General features: G+C 43.9%; 1 protein-coding gene across 15 annotated transcripts in view; it reads left to right on the top strand.

Moving 5' to 3' along the window:
• CAMK2G (calcium/calmodulin dependent protein kinase II gamma) overlaps positions 1-24,871 on the top strand; it is a 121,179-nt gene that overhangs the window by 38,600 nt on the left and 57,708 nt on the right. For all 15 annotated transcript variants that reach the window (XM_065638623.1, XM_065638621.1, XM_065638626.1 and 12 more), the window contains exon 3: positions 15,274-15,333. In XM_065638623.1, coding sequence (XP_065494695.1) covers positions 15,274-15,333 — 60 coding nt within the window. The remainder of the gene's footprint in view (positions 1-15,273; positions 15,334-24,871) is intronic.

Raw genomic sequence — 24,871 nt, 5'->3', positions numbered from 1 at the left:
ACATGGAATTTATGAATTGCAGAATTTACCCTCATTAGCCTGAAACTTGAAGTTGGTGACCTGACTCTTTCTTCTTGGTGTGAATATCAGCCTAGCCAGCTTCTGTTGCTGAAATCCTCAGCATCCAGTATGTACGCCAGTGTTGTAGGTGCAGAAAATGGAGCCGCCTTCTGTTCCTTCAAGGTTCTTTTCCTTTTCTCTCCATGTTCCTTCTGGTGTGTTTGTACATCGATGAAACTGGGGAAGAGAAATGTGTCACATACGCAATGGGTGAGGATAGTTAAAACTTCAAGGCTCTCCCATAGGGATTGCATTAGACACTACAGGACGTACTGAAACCCCACATTCTTAAAACACAGAATGACTTAACTGCAGGATTTGCAGCTGTGGTGCTTCAGTGTTACAGCACTTGAGGCTTTCTTTTGTGTTGTAGAGATCTTAACTAGTTGGAGTGTGTGTTTTAAACCAGTTCCTTGTTCTTGGTGCATCTGTAGGGGAGACATTACACACATGATTTAGACTCGGTACGATTTGCTCTTAATTCCAATGCATTTTGTGCTTTCGTTAGTTAGCAGGATTATTGCTGCCTTCTTCCTAATCTTCAGCATTGAGGTAATGCAGTCCTGATGTGATCTGTCAGAACTTGTTGCTCAGATGGTAGAAGTGAGCAGCCAGCACTGTAAACAAACTAATGCCAGTACAGGGACAAAGAACAACTCTTTATGCAGTGTCTTCATCACTGTTTTTATTATCTATTTGCTTTCACTTTTTTTTTTTTTTCCCCAATCTTTTCCTCATTTAAAAGGGGGAGCTCTATATTGCATCCTCACCTGCCTGAGATTCAAGCTGTTGAGGGGGGACTTCTGAAAGCAGGATCAAGAAGAAGAGGAGACATAAAAGTCTATTGGAGCTGTATGGGAAGCTCAGAGCGCTAATGGCCATTGTGACTACCTCTGGTGCTTGCATGCTTGCATCAAGACTGTGGTGTTTGTTACGGGCTCTGTGCCTGCCAGGAGATGAGCAGCAGGGATGCTGTGGGCTTAAGAGCTGGTTTGCAGCACCCACCATCGACTGGCAGCAGCATTTATCTAGGCCAGCAGGGATGCAGGGAGCGAGTGACTCACTCAAGGATTCATGCGCGCTCTCCCCCTCCTCTCCCCCCCGTCACAGCTGTGGCTTGGTCATCAGCCATTTGGGAACTAGCAGCTTTATTTGGTTGTTGTTTGCAGTGGGCAGTTTCTGTTAAGGTTGTTAATGTTATCAACTGCCTTGGAAGCTCAACCGACTTCAGAGAAGACTTAAAATTGCCTTTTCTGCCTATCTTCCCCTTTCCTGCTCATAGGGCTGCCACCCAAACAGCTGATCTGGCACTGGACTCAGCTGAGGAGGTGAGAACAAGCAGATGGGCCGGAGGCAGAAACTTCCTAAGCTGATCAGCCAACAGCATGGTCACTGTTTTGGATGGTGGCTGATGCTATTAAGCTGAATGCCCTCTCTGCGTGCCACCTTGGCTGTGGTGACTAGAGGGTCTGGTGGCTTTGCCCCAGCTGAACAGCAAAACACATTTCATGGCATGGTGGAAGAATGAATGTGGGGACAGTGTGAAGTTCAGGATTTTTGAAAAATAAGTGTAAAGTGGAAAACTCGTTACTTTGGGATAACAACAGCTGGTGAACTTGTCGGAGGTTAGCAGGCTTACTTTCTATTGAACTGTGGGTGATATGGTTAGTAACAGCCCAGGCTGCCGCTGAAGGTTATGGCACATGAAGGAGAACAGCCTGCACTGGCAGCCACTGTGCTGTCCTTTGCTGCCTTTCACTAGTGTGTCTCGTCTCTTAGCTGGGCTTTCTCTTCCCTTTGTGACCCCATTTTCCTTGTACTGCTCTTTTTGGCGAGTGCTCTGTCCTTCCAGTGCTCCCTACTTGTGGCTCTGGCTTCTCTCTGGATGTTTCTTTAGTCATCTTTGTCTCCTATCTTTGCTCCTGGCTACAAGTGCCGTTAATGTGTTTTTCCTTTAGAAGCACATTTTCTGCTTGCATTTACTAGGGTCTGGAGGACACGCTTTCTAGGCTTTCCTGCCCACTGGCTGCTGTCGCTTCAGATCCAGGCTGTGTTGGATATAAGCAGCTTGGGAGACTCGCTGTCCCTAAGCCCTTGAACGGTGCCGCCTGCCCTGACACTGCCTCCCTCCCCTGCCATGTCACGGGACCTGGGAACCTCTTTTTGCTGCAGAGACCAGTCCTACAGCACAGATTATTTATTTATTTATTTATTTATTTATAGGTAAAGGGCTGTGCTTCTGTTTTCCCATCTTCCTCAGCTTTCTGGTGAGCTGTGTGAGCTATGTGTTTCTATGCTTGGACTGCAGCAATAGCTTCACAGTAGATCATATTGAGACATCTGTAGTTGTCCTTTGCCTGCTGTGCTGAAGGACTGCAGTATTTGGATACACTGCTAGACAGAAGAACTGAAGAAGAGGAGGGAGGCTGAGGAAGGGGCAGATATCTCTTCCTAGCATTCACCTCAAAATGGAGATAGCAGTTTTGGTGATAGGATGAGGAGGATCCCAAGCCTCATCTGGCTGGACCAGCTGTCCAAGTAGAGATGCCAAAAAGGAAGTGTAAGGGGACTTTTTTACCGTGCTATCTGCTGGGAATGGTGGATGTTAGGGAGCCTGTTTTAACAGGAGGTGCTACAGTCTGGATCCCAGCTTTGTGCTGCACAGACCATGTATGGGACTGCAGAAGCTTCTCGGGCACTGATCATAGGACACCATGATCTGCTATCTTTTCTTTGTTTTTGGTTTGAAATTGAACTTGTAGGTCAAAGTAACATTGGTAGGGTGGAAGTGGGTTTTTTTAGGTCAGACCTGAGGCTGTCTAGTGGGTAGTGTGGGAGAAGCTTTCTCTGCCACTATTCCTCATTCGTGTATTCCATAGAAAAAGACACATTAGTCTTAAGACACATTGGCTTGACTACTTCACCACCACCCCATTAAAACCCAGTCTCAACAAAGTAAGTTGCTTTGTAGATGTCAGTGTTAGTACTTTAATAACTGTTTCAGTGCATTTTCTTTCTGCTCCTGACACACCTTCCTTTTCCTCTCTCATTTTTCGCTTGAGATAGGCAACAATTTACAGATCTGCATGGTTTGAGATTAACATGAGAGCTACCATTTCAATCCCCCATCCTCAGTCTTTGTTGATCAGTATATAGGGTGGATTTAATCAGTGAGGATTGTTGTTCTGGGTATGTTGTCTGGTAATCAGCGAATCTGGCCATCTCTTGAGATTCGGTAAGTGTCTGATGTCTTGATGTGGTGCTGTGAAATTTAATGCCAAAATGCACCACATAATTTAGATCCAAACAATAGCAAAAGACTTGTGGGGGGAAAAAAGCTGTAGGTGGCCTGAAAATGAGTATTACAGTAATGTAGCAGCATTAAATGCCCCCAGGCAAACAACATCTAAACTGATCTAGCCAGGAGCATTAAACATTCATCAAAACAAGAAATAAACTTAGTCAGAGAATAAATCAAAACCATAGCATAACAGCTGCTTTTTTGGAAAAGATGTGAGTCAAGTGCCTCTTTCCTGGGAAATCTGAAAGCAGGCATGGTGATGGGGCAGTGCAACTGCTTTCAGGCTGTTTTGCTCACCATACAGGGCAGATCTGGAGCTTCCACATGAAGGAAGCTGTTTGCAGGCTTTGTTCTTGCCAAGTGCAACGCAGGCTTTGTCAGGTGGCAGTTCCCCCCAAACAGGCTAAGTGTTGGTTTTTTAAATATTTTAAAATTTTATTTTTCACTTCCGAACACTGGACCTTATACTAAAAATCCATTAAGTCCTAGCATGGCATTGAGGTAGGATTTCATGCTTTGTAGAGTGAGGTATGGTGAGTTATCACAGCAGTGCTAATGTTGCCCCTATGATTTTTTGCTTTGAGAGGCAACTCAAAATCATTAAATTTGAACTGCATCGTTTCTGTTTTAATTTCTCTTTCTGCAGAAGGATGAAAAATGTGGTAGAGGCTGAAATTCCAAAGATCTGAGTTTGTTTACAAATTTGTCACTGATACAGTCTCTCATTTCACTACCTCTGCTTTTCCCTTCCATCTCTTTAAAGATGGGGGAAAAAAACTTGCACTTCAGGCATTTTCAGGCTGCACAGTAAATGTTTATTACGTACCTAGAGATTCTCCAACAAAAGATACTATGGAAGTAGTTATTCTTCTATGAGGGTTTTTAAATTTGTTTTCTAACTTCTCTCCCCCCATTTAAGTATCCATCTTCTAGAAATTTCCCAGAATTTCTATTGTCCCAAAATCTTTGCTTGTGGTCTGCAGGTCTAGGGACAATTAAGGAGAGCTCTGTAAAGGACACCTAAGAACATCATTATTGCACAGCTCTATGTGAGCTAAGAGACACAGCATGCATATTGTCTTGCCCATCTCATTGCAGAAAGTGTGTGGAACCCCTCTAAAATTTAGATTGGATGTTTATTTCAAAAATCACTTGTCTCTTCTGCCTGTTGGGATGTGTTTATTTAAACATATATTCTATGACCAGCCTCTTAGATCTGGAACACCCTCCCTGTGTAGTTACGTGTGTGTGAAAGTTAGTGTTGTAACTGCAGCCTCCTGCCTCTTAATCCCCTAACCCACAACTTCTACTTTCCTGTGTGTGGGAGGTCACAGCGTGCTGTCTGTAATGCTGCCCCAGACCGCTTGCTCAGAGATGCAGATGGACTCTGGAATTGCCATGTCAGGACACCAGACATCATCACTGCAGCATTTCTTTGGGCTCTCATGCTTCTGGTGGGGTAGGAGGAACCACTGCAACACCTATGGAGTAGCAGAGCATGCCTTCCCCTCTGCCCTACCTTTAATACTGTGGTTTTTAATTTTTCCTGCCACTAGGTTTCCACAACCCATTGCTGTTTTATAGGAAAGATCAGCTCCTTGTACATAAGCCATCAGAGGATCAGGCTGGTGTCTCACCTCTTCTCTGACTTCAAGGTTGGCTGTTGTCAGATGAGATGCCAGACCCTCCTGTTGTGCATTTGCTCCCCATCTCTGCTGTCAGAGCTCCTGAGGAAAGAGTTGGTGGTGAAGGAGGGGTGTGAGGGGGATTCTGCTCATGCTCTCAGGGAAGTTGCTGGTAAGCTGGTCACATGAAACAAAAAATACATCAGCTCCCCTCCCCCATGCACTGGAGTGTTTCTTGGCTCTGCACCTAAACTGGCAGCTGAGCATGTGATTTACTTGTAAAATGCAGTTTAAAAAAAAATGGTGCCATTGCAGATGGGAAACCAAGGATGGGAGGGCTGGACTGGGCCTGCCCTGTGTGCAGCCAGGGAAGGGAAGGAGTGCATCTCCCTGCTGAACTGTGCCACTGTGGGACATGGGCTTGGGGAACGTGCTGCAGGATGTGGGGCTGCAGAGGAAAGTGTGAGCTGCAGGAGGCCAAATGGAGGGGAACTGTGCTGAACCGCAGCCCTGCAGGAGGAGGAGGTGGGGGTGCTGCATGTGGGGCTGGGGGAAGGAAGGGGAGGCCTCTGGTGCAGAGGTGGGGTGCAGGTGGTATGGGGAGCTGGTTTGAGAGTTAGGCTGGACAAGTACTTTGAACTGAAGGTCTTCTTACAGGGTATGAGGTCTGAAGTGGCGATGACAGAGAGTGCTACCTTTTGCTATGTTATGGTGCAAGAAAGGGGAAGTTGTTTGACCATTCAAAGCTGTGGAGATCAGCATCTTCTGGTTTGAAAACTTCATTTCTTTTGCTGCTTGTGTTCATATCCTACAGTTCTTCCTTTCTGTGCAATGGAGACTTTCTTCAGCTTTTGAAATTACGCTAACCCAATATACCCAAGGAGAGCTAAAATATGCTGTTATGCTCATCACAAGCCTGGTGGAAGCCTTCAAGCAGATGCCCCGCCAGGCTGGGTGGCACAGCCTGGCAGTTGCACCGTTCTTAGGGGTAGCAAAATTTCACCACGTTTCTTCTTGTGTCAGGACTGTGGCGGATGCAGTTAACACTTCCTGGCCACAGCAGATAAAACAAGATAAAAGAATTCCTGCCCTTTGCTGTGCTTATATCTGCCTGTCAGTGTTTGTGGTTGGTGATCTCCACTGCTTCAGGTCAGGAGAAAGGTGACTGTGTTTTTGCTGTCAACTGGAGGATGTATTTCCCAGTACTTCCCACTGCAGCACTGGCTTTCCTTGTGTTTCATCCCACCCTGAGCAAGGAAGAAGTTTTGTAGAAGCAAGAAACATCTTTCTTTGCAGTGGTCATTGGAGCAAATAGAGTTGGTGAATCAGTAGGTAGTTTTACCGGTCAGTTGGTAGAATTCTTAATTATATCAGCAGATTATAGGTACCAGCTTCTGACACCATAGAACACAGTTGGGAAGGTAATCTCAGTGGTGAAATGTTTCTTTCCCACCTGTTCACCACCACACCTGGAAGAGATGTTTCCTCTATGACTTGCCTCCATCACAGTGACAAAAGTAAGCTGATGGCTAACAGAAAAAAAAAGAAGGGGAATGAAATTCAGATCAGAGGCTCTTGGAAAGGCATCATTGCTTTAGTAACTAAAGTAACTAGTTAACGGGAAAAGCAAACGCAGAATAAAGCAGAGTTGACACAGGCCTAGTATCCCACTGGCAACGTGGGAAGGATGACTGGGGAAATGAAGAGGCATTTACCTTGCCCGCAAGAACAACTGGTATGTCCAGAGGGGAGATGCAGACCAGAAGCATGGCTCGTATGTGAGGGATGGCGTGTGTGTAATGTCAGAGCTTATTGAAGACTTTGTTGACCGGGGCCTGAATGGTGCTTTCGCCTGCATTAGTTGTTCTGTAGGTAGATATTTTCTACCCTCCTAATGCAGTCATGGTGCCGGCTCGTTTTTCAGTGACTGCACTGGCAGAGAGCCTTCAGGCTGAATCTACTGGGCTCTACCTGGCCAGCTGCTTTTGGCTGAATAATACTGGGAACAGCTTTCAAAACAGCCTGAAGAGCAGGAGCTCTGGGGGCCTGTGGCTTGTGGGGAAGGATGGGTCAGGAGCAGAGTGGGCAGCGGATGCTGTGGAGGGATGTCTCCTCAAGGGGTTTGCAAAATCCTGCTCTGAGTGCTGTAGCAAGCTCAGAAGATGGTCACTTGCTCAGGTTACTTTGTTCTGAGGTGATCTCAAATGCGAAGCCAGGGACTGTACCTACAGTAGATGGCTGGGGTGCTTGTCCCTTCCCTTTCTGTATAGTCGTGCATGCACATGCATTCAGGTTTCATGATACTTTGCAGTGTCACTTTGTCAGTCACTTTGGTCAAGTCATAGGATCTGCTGTAGGCAAAAACCCAGGCTGAATGGTGGGAGTTAGAGAGAAAACACCCAGTCTGGCTTTAGCTGTGCCTTTGTAGGCAAGGAATGGCACGCCAGGCTTCAGCACACTTAAGCCCCTTGTGTTCACATCATGAATTGTGACTGGGATGACTCTCACCTATAGCTGTGAACCTGCACTGATCTATTAATTTGACCTCCTTTGACTCTTGAGGTTCCTGGAAACTTGCTGATGTCTGTGAGAGCCAAAGCTCCCCACTTCCTCTTAATATGCACGTCAGGTTGCTTTTCTTTTGCTTTACAGTATACACGATAGGTAATACTCAGGATAAGCATTCCTGCTGAAAGCAAGACAACAGGAGTTCTCCTTCCCTTTCCAGGTCTACCTGCTGGATAACCCAAAGAAAAATATTGGAGAAGTTGTTTGGTGATAAACTGAAAAATATGCATGTGAAAAGGCAGCTTTGAATGGTACCAAGTGTAGAAACTGCAATGGTGGAGGTGCACACTATGGCTTTTAAAAAAAGATCCATCTCTTTTAGGTGTTTTTAATATGTTCTTTCCTTTTGCCACTGTTGTACACGTAATCTAACTGAAGGCAGATATGAATATCTTTGCAAAGTAAGTACAAAGTAATGATACACTAGAACAGAGAATAAATTTCCCTGGCCCACTCTTCGGGGTGCTCATTGGAGGTACAAATATAATTACTTAAACTATCTTGGCTTCTACTCTGTGGTGTTTACAATCTGATTTCTGCATTACTTGAACAAAAAGGTGGAAACTCTGTTCTGAGTTTGTGTAGTTCATTCCTTTTGTTTGTTTTGGTTTTTTTCCAGTACAGTTATACCAAGAGGTTCACAGATACTAGTGTGTGGAAACACAGCTTGTTACCAACTGTGTGAGTTTTCTGTCTGTCTGTAAGATCCATGTGTGTATGTACTTTTAGGAGTAGTATTACACTTTTATGTGTGGAGTTGTTTGTTTCTGGGAGGTTGGGAGAGCGTGGGAAAAGGCGTGTTACAAGGTAATAATATTTGTGGTTTTGCTAGAGGAAAGGCTTTGTCTGAAAGTACCTCTGCCGGCATTTGTTGAAAGAAGTCTTTTATTCGTTTATTGTGTCCTATTGGCACTTGAACCTCCTCCTTTGTCAGTAGCTGAAGGCAAGTGATGATGATTTCACCAGTATCTTGTTTCTCCAGCTTTCACTGGGTGAGAAAAGTGGAGCTTCACTGTTTCATCTTCACTTGCTCGCTCCAGCCTTGTCTTCCCCTTGGTGGGTTTGTGGCTCTTGCGCAGGTGCTGCAGCAGAGATGCTGGTGCTGGTAGGGGCTGGGTGTCCCTCTGTCCTCGCCTTGGGACGTCGTGCCACTGGGGCCATTCTGCTCTGCAAAATGGACTTGGGCTTTCAGAAATGTCGCCTGCAGTGGGGGTAGTATGCTCTTAAAGATTTATTAATTTTGGCTGGTCTTTGAAATGGCAATGTAGGAACACTGAAATGGAAACGTCTAAGACCTGAGCTGCAAATAGCTGGAGGAAGGAAGTATTTGGGAAGTGCTGTTATATGGTTATTTTCTTTATATTTTTCTTTAGGCATTTGCTCTTAGCTCTTGTCAGAAAGTATATACTGAATATGCAGGGTCCTCTGATCATTCTTAAAACCTAGGATGATTTTTTTTTTCCTACTAACTTCTGCAGAAGGGCAAATGGTGGTGATCTGAGACTTGCTGGCATTCATGTTTAAAGTGGTGGTGTGGCATGGCATGCTGTCATGTGCCACCTGATTGCAAATGCTGAGAGATCTCAGCTGTTCTGTAGCACAGTCTTATGGGAAAAATAAGAAAATATGGGGGAAAGTCCGTGGCTTGAAGTGCGGGATGAGGAGCTAGCTCTCTTTTGCTGGGAATGTCTCAGAAAGGAAGTTTAAATTTAAACAAGCAAAGAAGAGCATGAAGGAACCTGAAACCTCAGGCTAGTCTCACACTACAGAATGTATTTGATGCAAATTCAATTTCTGTCTTGAAGCAACTCAAATGATATCTTAGCAGCTGGCACCAATTGACTATCTCCCGGAATTGGCATGATGACAGCAATCAAACTGAATTTATAGCTTTGGGTTTGATTCTTCTTCCGGACTCTTCCCATTCTCAGAAATGTAATCTAGAATGTGTTCCCACAGGAATGATGGCTTCAGGCCTCCTTTAACAGCCGTGATAGAGCATGGTCCTAGTGCAGGATGCAGACAGGTGGACTGGAGTATTGAGCAGCCGAACTGTACATTCCTGTTGAGAGCAGGAAGATTATGTATTGGTAAAGCGAGGAGCAAGATTTTTTTTTTTTTTCTTTATCACACAGTTTCTCATCAAGCAGAGATGATTCACAACTGTTAGTTTTGTTGCTGCTTCTTTTTACTGCATTTCAGAAAGAATCTGCCTTCCCATTGTGGTGCTGAACTTTGAGGCTGCTAAAAGTTCCCCCCCTACACACTTTTTTCCTTCTTCAGGCAGGTGTATTAAATAAAGATGGACCTTTGGCCACAGGACCTCAGTATAACTGCAGTTTGGTAAAGTAAGCCAGTAAATGCTGCAGTGGGTGTGCTCCTTTGCACGTGAAACCATATTGAAACAGTGTCATGTTTCTAATGCTGTTGAATAAAGTATGGAAGAATTAACTTTTCCCACCTCGTTTTCTGGTAGGTGTGAAATTAATCACTTTCACTGATTAATCTTGGTTTGATTCATTTCAGTAACTGTTTTGTCCACTTTTTCAATTAGTTTTTAATGCTGTCTTCTGCTTGCCAGGAGAAGGAACTACCTGAAATAGGTGTGGTTTTGCTGATGTTTGTTCCTAGAGCACATCTCTTTCAGCCCTCCCGGTCACCGGTCCCTAGAGGAGCTTGTGGCAAGACTTGGGCTGGAAAGCATGTTTGCGGGGCAGCTGCCTGCAGCAGAAACAAAACCCCTCTCTGCCTCTCTTGGGAGCAGGAGTCAGTCAAAGCATTGCAGCTATGGCCGAAGCCAGGAGGATTGTGTGCTGTGCTGCCCGTGCAGGGTGCAGCGTTGGCACCTGGCACCTCACCATCGTTTCCTGCTCCCTGGCTCAAATTCAGCTCTCACCCCACTTGCCTGGGACTCATCTCCTTTTCAGGTTTATTGCAGGTGTCCTGCTCCAGACTCTGCCTTTTGCAAACGTACCTCAGCTCTGCACAGACAGGTCTCCCTCTGCTTCCCTGGCAGCCCCTTCTCAGCACAGCTTCCCAACAGGCCGATTAGGCACAGTGACCTTTTTCTGAATTTTTTTTGTTGTTGTTGTTACATAATGTTCTCACTTGACAGCTCTAGACTACTGCAATTTGTAGATGTGCTGTGCTGTGTCTGTGTGTCTGAAAATGTTCTCCTCCAGGCTTTGGGTACTCTTGGAGGAGAAAGACGTGGTGAGGAAAAATCTCCTGCAAAGCAGCTGTGTGTATAGTGGCTAGAGTAGAAAACTGGGAACTGATTCCCTGGAGAAGAATGGAGCCCAGAAGTTAGATCTTACATTATTTATTCACCTCTGCCACCACATCTTTGGGGTAACAGGCTGAAGTGGTCAGACAATGAAAGGATTTTCTTACAAAAGAGTAAAAAATGCAGAGCAATATAAAACTAGACATATTCCCCACCCTGCTGGAGATTTTGAGGTTTTCCTGAAGTAAAGCTGTCTGCATTTGGTTTTTTATTTCTGTTGGGTACACCTTTCTTTTACATCATGTTATCTTGCTCATCTGCTGAAGTTTGATGCATTTAGAACGTGCAGACCAAACTATTGTGCTGTCTTCTGTACTCAGGTGGGCTTGTTTTTGTTTTAGCCTGCTCAGGTAGAAATTGTTGCAGCTGTGACGTTATTAATTGTGCATGGCCACTTCTGTCCATCCGTTGTGCGTGAGCAGTCCTGTCCCAGTGAATGGACTGCAGGTTTGTATAAAATGAAGCAGTTGCATTTTTGCAGGTCCTTAACTCTCACAAATGATGCTAACACAATCATTCTTGTTTTCAATTGAAGTATATCTGTAGATAAATCAAAACCCACCCAAAGAAATCCCAGTTCTCTGAACAGGCCATTTTCTTATCAGATATATTCTGAAGAAACCTGGTATAAGCATTACTAGAACGACACTTAACACAGTATTTGCAGAGCAATAAAGCTAAAGGTAATTGGGTTAAATGTAATCTCACATGCTGAACCAAGATGCAGAAATCTTATCATATAAAGGACTCATAAGGAGAAATAGGTATTCACACTTTAGTTTGTGCATCAAACACAAGAAAGTTTCCTCCTCCTGTTTTTAAGTACCATCTCCTTAAGCGTTCACATTTTAAATATTGCTGCAAATAAGCTACATAGACTGCACTCTTCTATCTGTGTGGATACTCATTTCTTCAGATTGTAGACAGAGGAATTGTCCAAATAGCAAGATTCTCTTCTTTGGCTGGAAAACAGTAAATGAATATTAGATGAGTGTTTGTAATATCCTGTACTTAAGTTTTAAGCATCAGCTATTGTTCAGGGCTAGACAGCTCTGTAACATAGCAGGAATAGAGCTTAATGAAATACCGTATTTGGAAGCAGGAGGTAGATGAATTCAGACTTGAAACAGCAGTGCAAAATTTTAACAGGAAGGATAACTAGTGTTTGGAGTAACTTCTGTGGGTATATGGCTTTATTTATCACTTGAAGTCTAAACCATGAACTCTTAGATTTTTCTAAAGGATATACGGTGTTTTAGGCAAGTTACAGTTGAATTTTGTATTTGTGAAAGGTGGGAAATAGATGTCATGTCCCAGGCTTGGGATTCTGTGAGGTAGGTCAGGAGGTGTCGGTGTGTTTCTGTTAGCTACCAGGTGCACTTCCACTGTGCTTTCAGAATAAACACTTTCAGTCTACAAATGGCTTACAGGAATAATTTGATCTTTTGGCCAGAGGGAGGAGAAATGATTTGCTTTTCAAGCTCCTGTAAGGCAGGGATCTGAACCCATGCCTTCTTTTCATCGTTATTCAAATACAGTTAAGAATACTTTGCATTTTTAAGGTCTGATGAGTCCCTGTATAAGAGATGTCTTAAAGCACAGCCTTTGCCTGCAGAAGGTTTTATATCTCCTACTGGGAATAACCTTTGTTAGACCAGAGAAAAGTAGAAAAATTGCAATTCTGTGTTTGTTCCTTATGCATTTAGGTACTTGTACTGTGCCAAAGGCTGCTGGGCAATGAGCAGACATTAAAAGGGGCTCTCTTTGGTGATGGGGGGGCTCTTTTCAGGTCACATGTTGGGCTGTGTTCTGGTGCCACCTGCAACGGGACGGGTGATCCTGCAGGAGTGGGACCCGGAGCAGGGAACCCACCCAGCCTGACCTTTCGCTGCTCCCGGTGTGGCGGCTGGCTGCAGGCCGGAGCCTACTTTCTCTCTGCGAGTTGTGCTTGAGTTTGCCTGTTTTGTTGCCCTGGAGACAGAAGAGTGTGGTATGCTTTCCCCCTGACCAGAAATAGTTTCCTGTACCTTGTGACCAGAGCGCTGTACTCCTCCTCTGGTCCCCAGCCAGGCTGGGTGGTGCTGGAGGGATGGGGTTGGGGTGATGACCTCTTGTCACAAGTTCTGCTGTGGCTGCTGCCCATGATCACTAGCTGCCCTGTCTGCTCCCCTCCCTCTGCACGATGGTGTTGGATTTCAGGGGAGCAATTGCTCTTGATTTACATCTCCCATGGCATTTTGATGGTTATGTCATTTTGTTTGAGCCTTACTTCTGTCAGCTGTCTGTCCTGGCTGTCAGGACTCGGTGGCTGAGTAGCACGTGGTGAGCTCTTACCTCTCCTTCCCCCTTTGCTCAGCTGTTTTGCTCTCTGCTTCCCTGTGTCCTTGTACTCGGGAACAGATTCTCAGCAAGTGTAACTGCTCACGAGGGCAACGTGATCCGACTGGATGAAGGATCCCCTTCTGTAGGAGTTGCAAGTAGAGCTGGCAGGGTAAGTGGGGAATTTGCAAGACCCATGTGTGTAAGCAGCTATGGATAGTTCATCTTAAACTGTTCTGCTGTGAGAATATGGCCCAAGTGCAGAGTATGCAGTGCAGTCTGTTACCTTGCAACTGTGTTTTGCAAAACTTTATTTGTGAGAGATGCTGCTAAAAGGGAAGGGAAAGCACCCCCACCCCTCCCCAGCAATACAGGCAAGAGTGCTTGCACTGCACCAAGGCCTCGGGAGTGTGGAACCTCTCCAGACTTTCTTGCTGCCTGATACTTTATTGGAGTCATTCTGGCATAGAACTGTAAAATATATGCAACAACAACAATAATTTCCAGGACCGAGAAGGAGGGAGAGATGAAAGGAGTAATTTACCTTCCCCCATCCCTGAAGAGCAGCAGATGAGGATGTAAGCACATCTCAGCCCTATAAAATATTAATTGCGACATTTTCTACAGTTCAGCAGTGGGAAAGAAGACAAAAATCCTGCAGTGCCCTGAGCTGCTATTCGCAGTTCAGTAAAGTGTTCTAAGCTGAGATCTGGCTTGGTCTTCATCCTCTGCTCATGGGGAAGAGAACAGTTGCCCAAAGCCTTCCTTCACAAAGGGAAGACCACGCAATGGCCACGGAGCTGCACTGGCTGCTCTCAGGCAGAGCAGTGTGGCTTTGTTGAAGTGGATCTCTAGTGGGATTCATGTAATCAGAGAATGCCGCATTCCCACCACTGATCTGGTAGCTCAACCAGCCAAGGATCCTGCTCAGTCCTGTGGAGAAGACTTATGTGTCCCAGGGGATGTAGACAAGGTGTGTTTTCAAGTCTGTGTGCTGAAGATCTGCTACAGAAGAAATGTCAAGAGCAGGCAGGGACTGCTGCTTCGTTTTGCTGTGTTCTCTTGATGGCTGGACTGGGGAGGAAGGGCAGTCCTCACTTTTGGCCTCTTTCTGGACATCTGCATCCTTCAAAGTCTAGAGTTTAACAACTGCCAGGACTGCCTAAAAGATTTGCCTCCTTCAGTGAATCTATGCTTGTCCAGTGTGAGCATTTCACCTGAGAGGATGGGGGCTTTGTAGTGAAAGTTCAGGACTCAATCACTGCTGTAGTGAAAAACCTCCGGTCAGTGGCTGGCCCCCTGCTTCTTGGCTGAGATCAGCAGAGTTGCTCTAGTTCCCTCTCCTTTCCTTGCACTCACACGTTACATTTATAGGGAGGAGAAAACGTTTTTTAGTCTCCTTGATAATTTTTTTTTTTTTTAATCCAGATGACAGTTGTGCCTAGACCGATATTGCCTTTGGGCTGGAATAAGCATACTTAGCATTTGGGCAGAACTTCTTGCCTGGAGATCTCAAAGTGCTTGATCAGCATTTCACCAGCGAGTCCGTCCATGGGCACTGAAGTACAGTTACCTTTATGGTTCACTGGAGCTGGCAGAGTTCCCTACTTCATGTGGTAGCTGTGCACTAGCAGGAGTTGTGTATTTCTCCCTCGTACTCTGCCCTTCTTCCCTGGTGTTTCTTTGGAGTAGAAGCAAGTCCTGTTCGCATTTCGTGTGGGCAATTTGTTCAGAGACTCTTCCTCGTCCTCTCCAGCCTTGGAGAAGGGGGTAAGTCTCAACAGGGATGTCACTGGAATGACACAAGTGGCTTTGCATATTTGTGAGGCTGATGGAAGAGCGGTCGATGTCTTGGACTCTGCTGCTACTCACTTCGAATCTGAGGAGTATCAGCTTAGTGCTAGCTCTGTAGCAGGAGCAGAGGTCCTCTGGCAGCCTTGGCTGCACAGCCCTTGCCTGAAACAGTTGCAAGGTTTTGTGAGGCAGTTGTGTTCCAGCAATTCCCAGCCCTCTGGATGTCTGCTGGGTCACTGTGTTCCTTTCTCCGTTGCATATGAACAAGAGCTTAGTTCAGAGTTGTGGTGCTTAACACCTTGTTTCTTATTTTCTTTCAGATCACCAGAAACTGGAACGTGAAGCTCGAATCTGCCGGCTTCTAAAGCATCCAAATATTGGTAAACCTCCTTGGGCTCAGAGGGATGGGGGTGAGAGAGGAGTAATGTGTCTCATCCGGTGTGCTGTAACAGAGCAGATATATTCTGAGTGTTCACAACAACTCATCAAATGTGCCTATTGAAATCACCTCAGTTTCTCTCTTTGACAAATTCTGCGCATGACCCTGTCCCATTCCTTAGCATCCTGGCCTGGATGTTCACTAAGATGTGTTATGTTCCAGTCTGCTTGCCCATGCAGAGGTGTCCTTACTCCTTGGGTAATGCATGACTCGTGTCTGCTCATCTGATGTTCTGCAACGGGAGTAAGCTGTTGTGTGTGTTTTCCCCATACCTGTCTTCTGTCACTTTTTGATGTATCTGTTTAAATGCTGTTTTCAGTTACATGGCCAAAGTTAAAGGAGGCTGGGATATGATATGTCAGCTCTTCTCATTACAGTGGCTGCTTTAAAAACAAGAGACCAAAACCGAATTGCTCATTTTGGCAGTGGTCAGAAAAAGAAAAAAAAAAAAAAAAAGTAGTAAAAGTTTTGTTTATAAATACAGGAAGAGGCAAAATAAGGCATGACTTCAAACTGGAAGTACTTTATTTACTGAATTGTGGAGAGAGGGCATGGATTTTTATCAAGCTCCAAAGCACCATGGAAGTTTGTCCTAAGTTTTCTTTTAGAGAAATTTCACATTGCTGGAAGTTGCTTTGAGCAAAAAATTTGGACCATTAATAATCCCCATTTTAGGATCTTTAAATAAATAAAGCCTCTAGGATCCTAGCTAAGGTCTAATTGGAGTTAATTTATTTCAGAAAATATTAATAAATGCCAAACTGCCACCTTCAACCAAACCACTGTTGAATATCCCTGTCCAGGAAACCTCTGATGCGTTGCTTTGTCTTCCTTTTGCATAACACTGTCAGTGTAGATGAGAACATTTTAAGGGCACCTGTCTGGTCTCCTGACATTGAGCTTTGTAATCATTTGCTCCTATCTTCTGAAAACCTGGGAGAGAAAAGGTGCCTTGTGGAACAGCATATGTAGCCTATTCCATATGTGATGAAGAAGCAATTTCTACAAGCTCAAGACCTCACAACATGCAAAGCACCTTAGTAGCAGCTTTTCAACAGAAAGAGCTTTGTTGCACCTGAGTGTAATTGTGGAATATGGCATAAGGAGAGGAGCAGTGGCCACCTTCTACAGTAATTTGCACTGATTAATATATTGGCTGGTAAATTTATTCCTTGGCAATATTCAGAATGATCAAAGCTCATATTAGCTAGTTAGCAAACTTCATTTGCCCCATAAGACTTTTTGCACTTCGTTTAGTAGGTGATGTCACTTTGTATTTTGGCCTTAATTTCACTTTCATCATCTCTCTCATTTCTTATATAGTTTCTTGCCAGGCCTCTCACAGAGTAAATCATACACAGAAGAGGAAAACCACTTTTATAAGTAAACCACACTGAAAGCAGAAACATATCACATTCCTGGTTCAATTCTACAGCTTGTTCCTCATCTGTAATGAGTGGCAATGCTTGTCTCCTGTTGTATTGTGGTTTGGGAAAGACAGTTTGGGGGAATGTCAGTGGTTCTTGCGTTTCTTGTCTTCCTAGAAAGAACAGTTTTTCTTTTAAGATAAAGAGACTAGTCATTCTAAACTCAACAAGTAGTCACAAATAGCAATAAAGGAATCAAGCTTTATACCTACAACACACAATCAAAATGTGTTGAATAAGACCTTGGGAAGTCATGTGGTCCTTTCAGCAGTCCTGTGAAAACCTTTCATTCCTGGGGGGTTCCAGGCATGTGTGTTCCTAAAAACCTTTAATGCTTCCACAGCCCCTAGTGGCAATCTTTCAAATGTTTAAATGTTCTGTCAGTTAGACATTGGAAAAAACATACTTTGCTGCTATCTTAGCTTGTTGTTTCTAGTTCTATGTGGAGTATATGTGGAAAGTAGTTTTTCTTTCTTGTAACAATCTTTTACATATTTAAAGACTGTTATCATGTCTTTTTTTAGTCTTCTTTTTCTTCAGACTAAACAAACCCTGTTCTTTCAATCTTTTCTAATACGTCATGTTTTCTAGACTTCCAGTCTCTCTATTTTTTTTTTAACCCCCTTGACTCTCTCCATTTGCTTCATATCTTTCTAGAAATGTGATGCCCTAAACCAGATATAAGATTCTAACTAAAGCCATGTCAGTGCTGACTAGAGGGGGAAGAATTGTTTCACCTGTTCTACCAGAGATACTCTTGTTTGTACGTCTACCTGTGAAACTTGCCTTTTAAATACACTGTTGATGCACGTTTGTTTTCTGACACACTGTTGCTCCAGAATACTTTCTGCAGAACTTTTGGCAAGAAAATAATTTTTCCATCTTGTACAGATGAGGATTGCTATCAAAGTGCACATTACATTTGTCTTTATTAAAACAAATAGGAAGAAACCCGCTCTGTGGGTTTCCCCCCAAAATTTGTCAAGAGCATTTTGATTTATCTTCTGATAGTATAATAGGGTTGCAACTCCCTCCACAGTAACATGATCTTTAACAACAATGCCATATATTGCATAATGTAGATGATTAATAACACTGTTGAATACTGTTGGAGTCTGGACAAACTCTTGAAGATATCACTTGATACATTGTTCCAATGTGACAGTGATCAATTTCAAATATGTTTTTTCAATGAGTTGTATACACCATTGTAAGCTAGTTCTGAATACACATTTTTTTCTAAATTGCTTTTGGAAATAGCACGTGAGATGCTGTCATAAGCCTTGCTAAAATCCAGATGCTACATGCATTGCTGCTTCCATATTCATTGGACTTGTTGTGTTGTCATAGAAGAGAAACATGTTGTTTTGACATAGCAGTAGGGTTTTTTTCCTTGAAATGTGTATTAGCAGTTAGTAATCACCTAGTTACTGCCATTCTGTGTCGTAAACTCTTCTGGATGAATACTTGGTGTGTTGCCTCAGTGTAAGCTATGCTAGTAACGCTGCACCAGTCCTGAAGAATTCTGCAGGTTTTGTGCTTGCTTTAATTTCCCCATTAAGTTTTGTTGTTACTGTATTTGTTGCAAACTATGGTGCAGCATGTCCTGTTTTTCTACAGTACCCTGAGCCTCTAGTGAGTCTGGGGCAGAGGATTGAAAGTTAGGACTCTGCAAGGTGAGCTGCTTTTCTTTCCTGGCTCCACACAGGATATAAAGCAAGCCTATTGTTGAATTTGTGGTTCTTACCCATTTGATTCAAGACAGTTGATTCTGCTATGGAGATTCTGGACTGCAACACACTGACCATAACACTGCTTTTCCGATAAAATAACAGTTACCCTAGGTACAAAACAATGGTTATATTTCCGTTTGCTGTTGCTCTTTTTGAAATGACCACTTTCTGAGTTATCCTAACATGCCTTCATCAAATCTCAGCCCTGATTATAGGCTATTGCTCTGTAATTGGGTGTTTTGCATGTCTTTAGATGCACATTGTGGCCAAGGTAATCACAGAAGCACAGAATCACAGTGGAGTAATCTTTCTAAGAGCTTAGCGTTGCAGTAAGGTTTTTTGTCTGGACAGAGGAAAGTTGACTTTATGCAAATTTCTGGTTTCTGACTCATGGTATGTACTATGTTCTCATTGTGAACCATCTGTTTGAATGTGCCATTATAGCTGGGCACCTTAGATTTTAGTTCAGTAGAGGAGGGACTTATTTCTCCAACTTTCAACTACTTTTTTTCCCTCCTGACAACTTTTTTACGGTATTTTTCATTCTGGTCCAGAGAAACCTCTTACCAGCCATGCTCACCAAATACAGAAGAACTGGATGGAGATCAATCAGTGATCTGTTCACTCCACTCTGTTTTAAAGGCAAAAAAGGCGCAGACATCACTGAGGATATGGGAGTGTTAGAGGGAGGCAGAAGGCAACATCGTTAAAACCCCACTGTCCATAAGCAGATAAAATGCCTGTGGAAGTTGGCAAGAGTCACGACTCTATGGCCAATTCTATTTCTTGAACAATGTGCCATTCCAGTAATTCACTTATCTATAAATCTTGCGGGCATTTGACATGGATGTATTTGCAAAATTTTATAAAAGTCCTCATTCCTAGTTTTGAAAACTCTTCTCTGGCATTCCTGTGTTCTCCTACCAGAGTAGGATTGTGGCTTGTGTAGTGCACCATGAAGTCTGCCCTGTACATGGATTTTGTCCACTGTGTTTTTGGATTTTGTCCATGTGTTGCCCTTCTCCTAAGTTTTCTTTGTTACGCCAGTCTAAATATGTGCCTCCTCTTTGGATCTGTCGTCAGATGATCTGTCCTCTTTCTCGGATATTTTTAACCCAACTGTAAAAAAGTAGCTCTTTAATAGCTTTTGTTCATAGTTCAAACTGAGCACTTCTGGTCAGTTACTGTGTCCCAGCTCTTGGCAGTTCTTTGCTGTGAAGAACTGCATGCACTTAGGTCTAGAATAATGAAAATACATATCTTGAGAGGCTGGTAGTAGACCAAGAACCAGAGCCAAATTCTGGTTTTGATTTTTGCCTTCGTATCAATTGCTGAACTGCTTCAGAGTTAATTTATTTGAGGGAATTTATTGCAGTAGTGAAATGCTGCCCTCAGCATCTATCAGAGTTATTGCTTTTTCAGGTTTTTCCTACTGCTGACTGTTTCTCCAAAATATACTTGCACTTGAATTCTTTTTATTTTAACTTCTATCTGTTGGCTTCTCTCAGGATAAACCACAATTTTGGACATCTCCTTATTTAAAATTGGGAGAAAAAGGTATAGAAATCTTCTGTGAATTAGAAGGATTTCTTTTGACCCAGTTCAGTTTTATTTCTTTTGACAAGTGGTCTGTCCTCCTAGTACCTCTGTCTTGTGGGAGTGATTTTGATGGATGTGTATAAAAAAGGCCTCCAGTTTATGTGCCCTTAAATGATGGTTACGATGAAAATGGCTGCAAGGACCAAGAAAGATGCTGTGCTTCTGTGTGCAGCCAGGCTGGAGAAGCCTGCAATACTCATAACTAACCGGCGTGGGAAACGGGGTGCATTGATGATGTCTGCAGACCTAACACTGGATTTCTTGTCTTAGTGGTATCACCACAGCTTGAGGTTTGCTCATTCTTCGTTTTGAGATACCAGTCTCGATAAGCAGGCCCTCACTTTTCCCCCCTTCCTGCCACTTGGAATGTTTCCCTACCACCTTTTCCTTAACAAGAGATTTGAATCGCTTCCTTAGTGAGCAGGAAAAAACCGTAGGCTGTGTTTTGCTGTAAACAGCAGATTTCCTTGTTTTCATTTAGCTGCAGACATCCAGACTGCCTTTGCAATTCAGACAGAAAGGATGTTATGTGCGAAGAATAGTGAAAATGCTGGGGATTCTCCAGTGGTTTGGCCGCGCTTGCTGCCCTATGGAAGCTCAGTGATTGCCAAGTGGGCTGCTCCCGTGCCAGCTGCTGCCCTGGGATTTCTGCTGCTGGAGGACTGCTCCTTTTCTTGAGTGCAACTGGTGCAGAGAGAGGATGGTGTGGGAAGGGAGAGGATGAGGATAGAGACTTTGTAGCAAGAGATACTCTTTACAGCTTTCTCAGTTACTGAGCAGCTTTTCCATGGAAGTGTCATGGGGCTATCTGAGAAAATAGCAAGGTGCCGTGCTTCCTAAGAGGTCAAACAATTATGTTCTTGGCCTTATGCCTTTAACCTGCTCTCCTCCTCTTCTCCCCGCAAAACAAACAAACCAACCAAAACAACAGCAAAACCACCACAACACCAAACACTCAAAACACCAAGCAGAATATCAGCTAGAGTGCATTCCAGCTGGAGAGTTTGAACCTTTGAGTGGCAAGTTACTACCTATTCTTTCAGGTGCCTGCACTGTTGGGGATTTAGGCAAGTGCCCATGCATGTCTGGCTGAGAGGAGGCTCCACAAAACCCCAAGCAGTCCAGCTTTTTATTTCTCATTCGGACTTTCCCAGTTACTTCTTTCACTAACTATTGTTTACTTACCTCTTCTTGTTTTTTCTGCCTCCTCTTCCAAGAGCTTTTCCTGTAGTTTTAAGAAAAATGTTTCTCTATAATCCCCCTCAATTTGGGAATGGAGTAACAATTGCATTTTCTTCCTTGCCAGGGATATATTTATTCTGTATGTCTTTGAGGTCTGTACTAGAGAGGTATTTGGATTCCATTATTCATGTATTTAGCTGCAAGATTTATCTGTATGCAAGCAATCCCTTATTAAAAAAAAAAGTAGTGGGATGATGGCCAGACTCAGTGCACTCAAACTCAGAGGTACTGCAAAAGCCAGAGGAGGAGGATTCCACTGCTTCCCCCGCCCCCGTTCGAATAGCACAGAGTAATTGGAGGAGCCTCCTTTGGGGTTCCCCGTGCCTGAGCACTCAGCAGAAGGGAGCGACGACTGCACCAACTGCACCGACTGCGCTCTGGTGACATTGTGCAAGCAACAACCTGCCTTTTGAGCAGCGCCTGCCTCTGCGGCGAGGTTTCATGGCTGTCCTGGGCAATGAGAGAAAGGGGTTGTGAAAATGGTTGATACAGCCAGGCTGCATGGGCAGGAGCTCAGGCCAAAGGCCGATTTGTCCCTTATGGCAGAAATGTGTGCAGCAAAGTTGCAGAGACTATATGACAGACCTGAAATTTGTCACGGCCTCTGCCTTTATTAATTCTGATGAAATGGGTGTTCTCTGTGTATTTGAGTTACCAGTAAAGTTGGCTTGTTATTATTTTTTTAGGTTTTTAGGAAAAGCTCTTGTATAATATTAGTCATTATCAAAAGTACTTTGCTTATCTGGTATGTGGATAATGGGAAATTATTAAAAACAATTCTGCGTGGTCATGATTGCACTTTTATCAGGAGAGTAGGAAATATTCCTGCTAATGCACTCTTTTGGCTCATGTAGTGTTTAAGTAGGGCATACTAAATGTTATGTATCGTGCTGAACTTCAGGCTTTCAATACAAACATGGCAAAATCAAAGGAAAAACAACATTTAGTTGGCACTGAAATGTTTTAAAAATTACTTTGTGGGGGTTTTTTTGTTTGTTTGTTCGTGTGGGTTTTTTTGTTTTTGTTTTTGTTTTTTTTACTTTTTACCTCTGCAGAAGGACAGATTTCTTAACAGGAAGGATACTGTTCTCCCTACAACCTCTTTCCAGGCAGTGAATTGCTGTACATAAGGGAATTTCCCCTGACCTGGCACCATGTATGGCAGAAAGGGGACTGGTTTAACCTCAGTTTTTAGGGCTGGAGTGTTGAAAAGGCTACAGTGAGAAGAGTGCTGAGGTGGAAAAAAAAAAAAAAAAAAAAAGGAGGAAAAAAACCTCAGGCCCCCACAAACACCTCTGTGTGAGTGTGTGCCTCTTCATGCTCCTTTAGGCCTGTTCTTGTCTCTCCTTGCAGAGCCTGCAGCAGCTTGGTTCTGCCTGAACCAGAGCAGAGTGTTAACAAGTCCTTCTTCTCTTCCATTTTCCAAAGCTTTAAAACTGCAATTGATGTAAAATGCTGTGTGAGCTTGGGGAGTTCCCAGCAAGCTGGTGTATATCCAGCATGCTGTAACCTCTCTGTGTCTGATTTGGAGGGAGGAGGAGGGAAAGAGTCCATGTTCCTAAGGGACAGGTTAACGGTAGCGTGCCATGTCCTGTTAGCTAACTGTCCTGCTGCTGGTAGTTACTGCTCTAACAAAGCTGGTCATTAGCTCCTGGAACAGATGATTTCTAGAGGATTATTTGCATTACACAATTTAATGATTTTTAATAGCAAATTTTTAATTAAAAGGAGAGTCCTTTTGGAAGCAGCCGGAGCAGCTGCAGCTGAATTCTGTGTATTTAATGTAATTAGAGAAACAGCTGGGATGGGAGCTGAGCACCCGGTGCACAGGCAGTCACAGGTTGGTGGTGGTTCCTTGTGGGACAGGCATCCTGAGTGATGCGAACCACATGGGAAGCGTTCTGGCCCACAGCCAGGCTCGGAGGTGGTGGGACAATTCCCATCTTGGCTCCCCAGGCTGGTGAGCAGCTGGGGAAGCAAAGAGTGGGTGGTAGCCATCTGCGTCAGTTCGCTTGTCACTTGTACTGCCACAGACGATGGTGCTCAGTTTGCAGTCTGTCGAGCCATGTGTATTTGTATCTGTAGTTTCGACATCTCCTGGCATGCCAGAGAGTATCTTTGGAAGAGGGCATGAGACAGGTTTTAGCCACCAGTTTTGTTCTGCTTCTTCTGACATGCACGCTCTCTCATAACATGCCCCTTGTGGTATCTCTTACCTCTTCTCTTTCTCCATGATAAAAGCAAATGTCTGATGTCTGGTTGGAAACTGCTGGGAAGTGAAGCTGCGTCTGTTTCTAATGAGTGGCTGACCTTTAAATAGCATTGTTCAGTCCAGAAGATCCCGGAGCACTTTTGAGTCTGTACTACTAAGGCTGTGTGAAGGAATTAGTGTTGAAATTGCCGTGACCCAGGAGGCAACCAGAAATCTCTGTTGCCTTGTATTGGCTCTGCTGCAGGTACAGCAGCACAGGCAACTTAATTTGAGAGACTCAAATATTAAACAATCATGCAATGTGTATTGGTGCAAAGGTAGCTGGTTAATAATGTGCTTTAGTTTCCCATAATATCCAAATGCTTTACACTTAGGAACACCAGTCAACCTGGCTTTAGCAGACAAGATTACCCTATCCCGTAGCTCGAATGCTGCCCTTAAGCACAGGTGAAGACCATTGGTATGTAGGAGCAATCATATTTCAGCCCATGTTACCTTTTCCTATGTAGAGGTGAGTAATTGCAAAGTAAAGATAGTGGGAACCGTCCTGTGAAATTCTTCTTCTGCTTGTGTACTTGCCTTTTGCTGTGACTTTCAGTAACTACTTTGCTTGTAGAGATTTGCTTGCAGCAGGTTGCCAGAAACCACCCTGTGTTACAAAAGCCTGCCTGCCCCAACCATGGGCTGAGCCCTTGGGCAGCCCTGTACCACTGTTTGCTGTGAATGTGGGACACAGGGAAATGCTCATCCTGGGAGGTTATGCGGCAGGTGTAAATGCTCCTGGACTGTTACTCTTGAGATAAGAGTAGAAACCTCATAATACTCAGCACACTGGACAGACAGAAGGGAAGATGTGGGTCAAATCTAGGCTAGGCATAGTCTGTGTTTGTGACCCCAGTATCAATTCACCTTTTACATATGACCTTTTAATAATCTGATGCCTGTTGCTTTCCAATGTGTTTTTATGTTCTTGTAGTTCAAGTGGACTTTTATAAAAATTACAAGCTCTTTTCTGATTTCTTCATGATTCACTTCAACTTTTGCATTCACAGAGTCTTGCTTTGGGTGACTCAGCAGCAGTTTGCATTGGTTATTAGGCTGATAGGTTTGTTGTGAGGGAGATTTTTCCTCTTATGCTCAGTTGTATCACACTCAGGCATCAGAGAGCTGCAGCTGCCTCTACAGGGTCACTTTACTCAGGCAGGCAATGCAAACCACCTAGCATGACTATTACCGTATTGCTGTTTCTCACTAAAATGCTTAATT

The sequence above is a fragment of the Caloenas nicobarica genome, chromosome 7, assembly GCF_036013445.1.
Source record: "Caloenas nicobarica isolate bCalNic1 chromosome 7, bCalNic1.hap1, whole genome shotgun sequence".
NCBI lineage: Eukaryota > Metazoa > Chordata > Aves > Columbiformes > Columbidae > Caloenas > Caloenas nicobarica.
The sequence above is the reverse complement of the archived record's forward strand: the minus strand, read 5'-3'. Positions and strand labels throughout refer to the sequence as shown.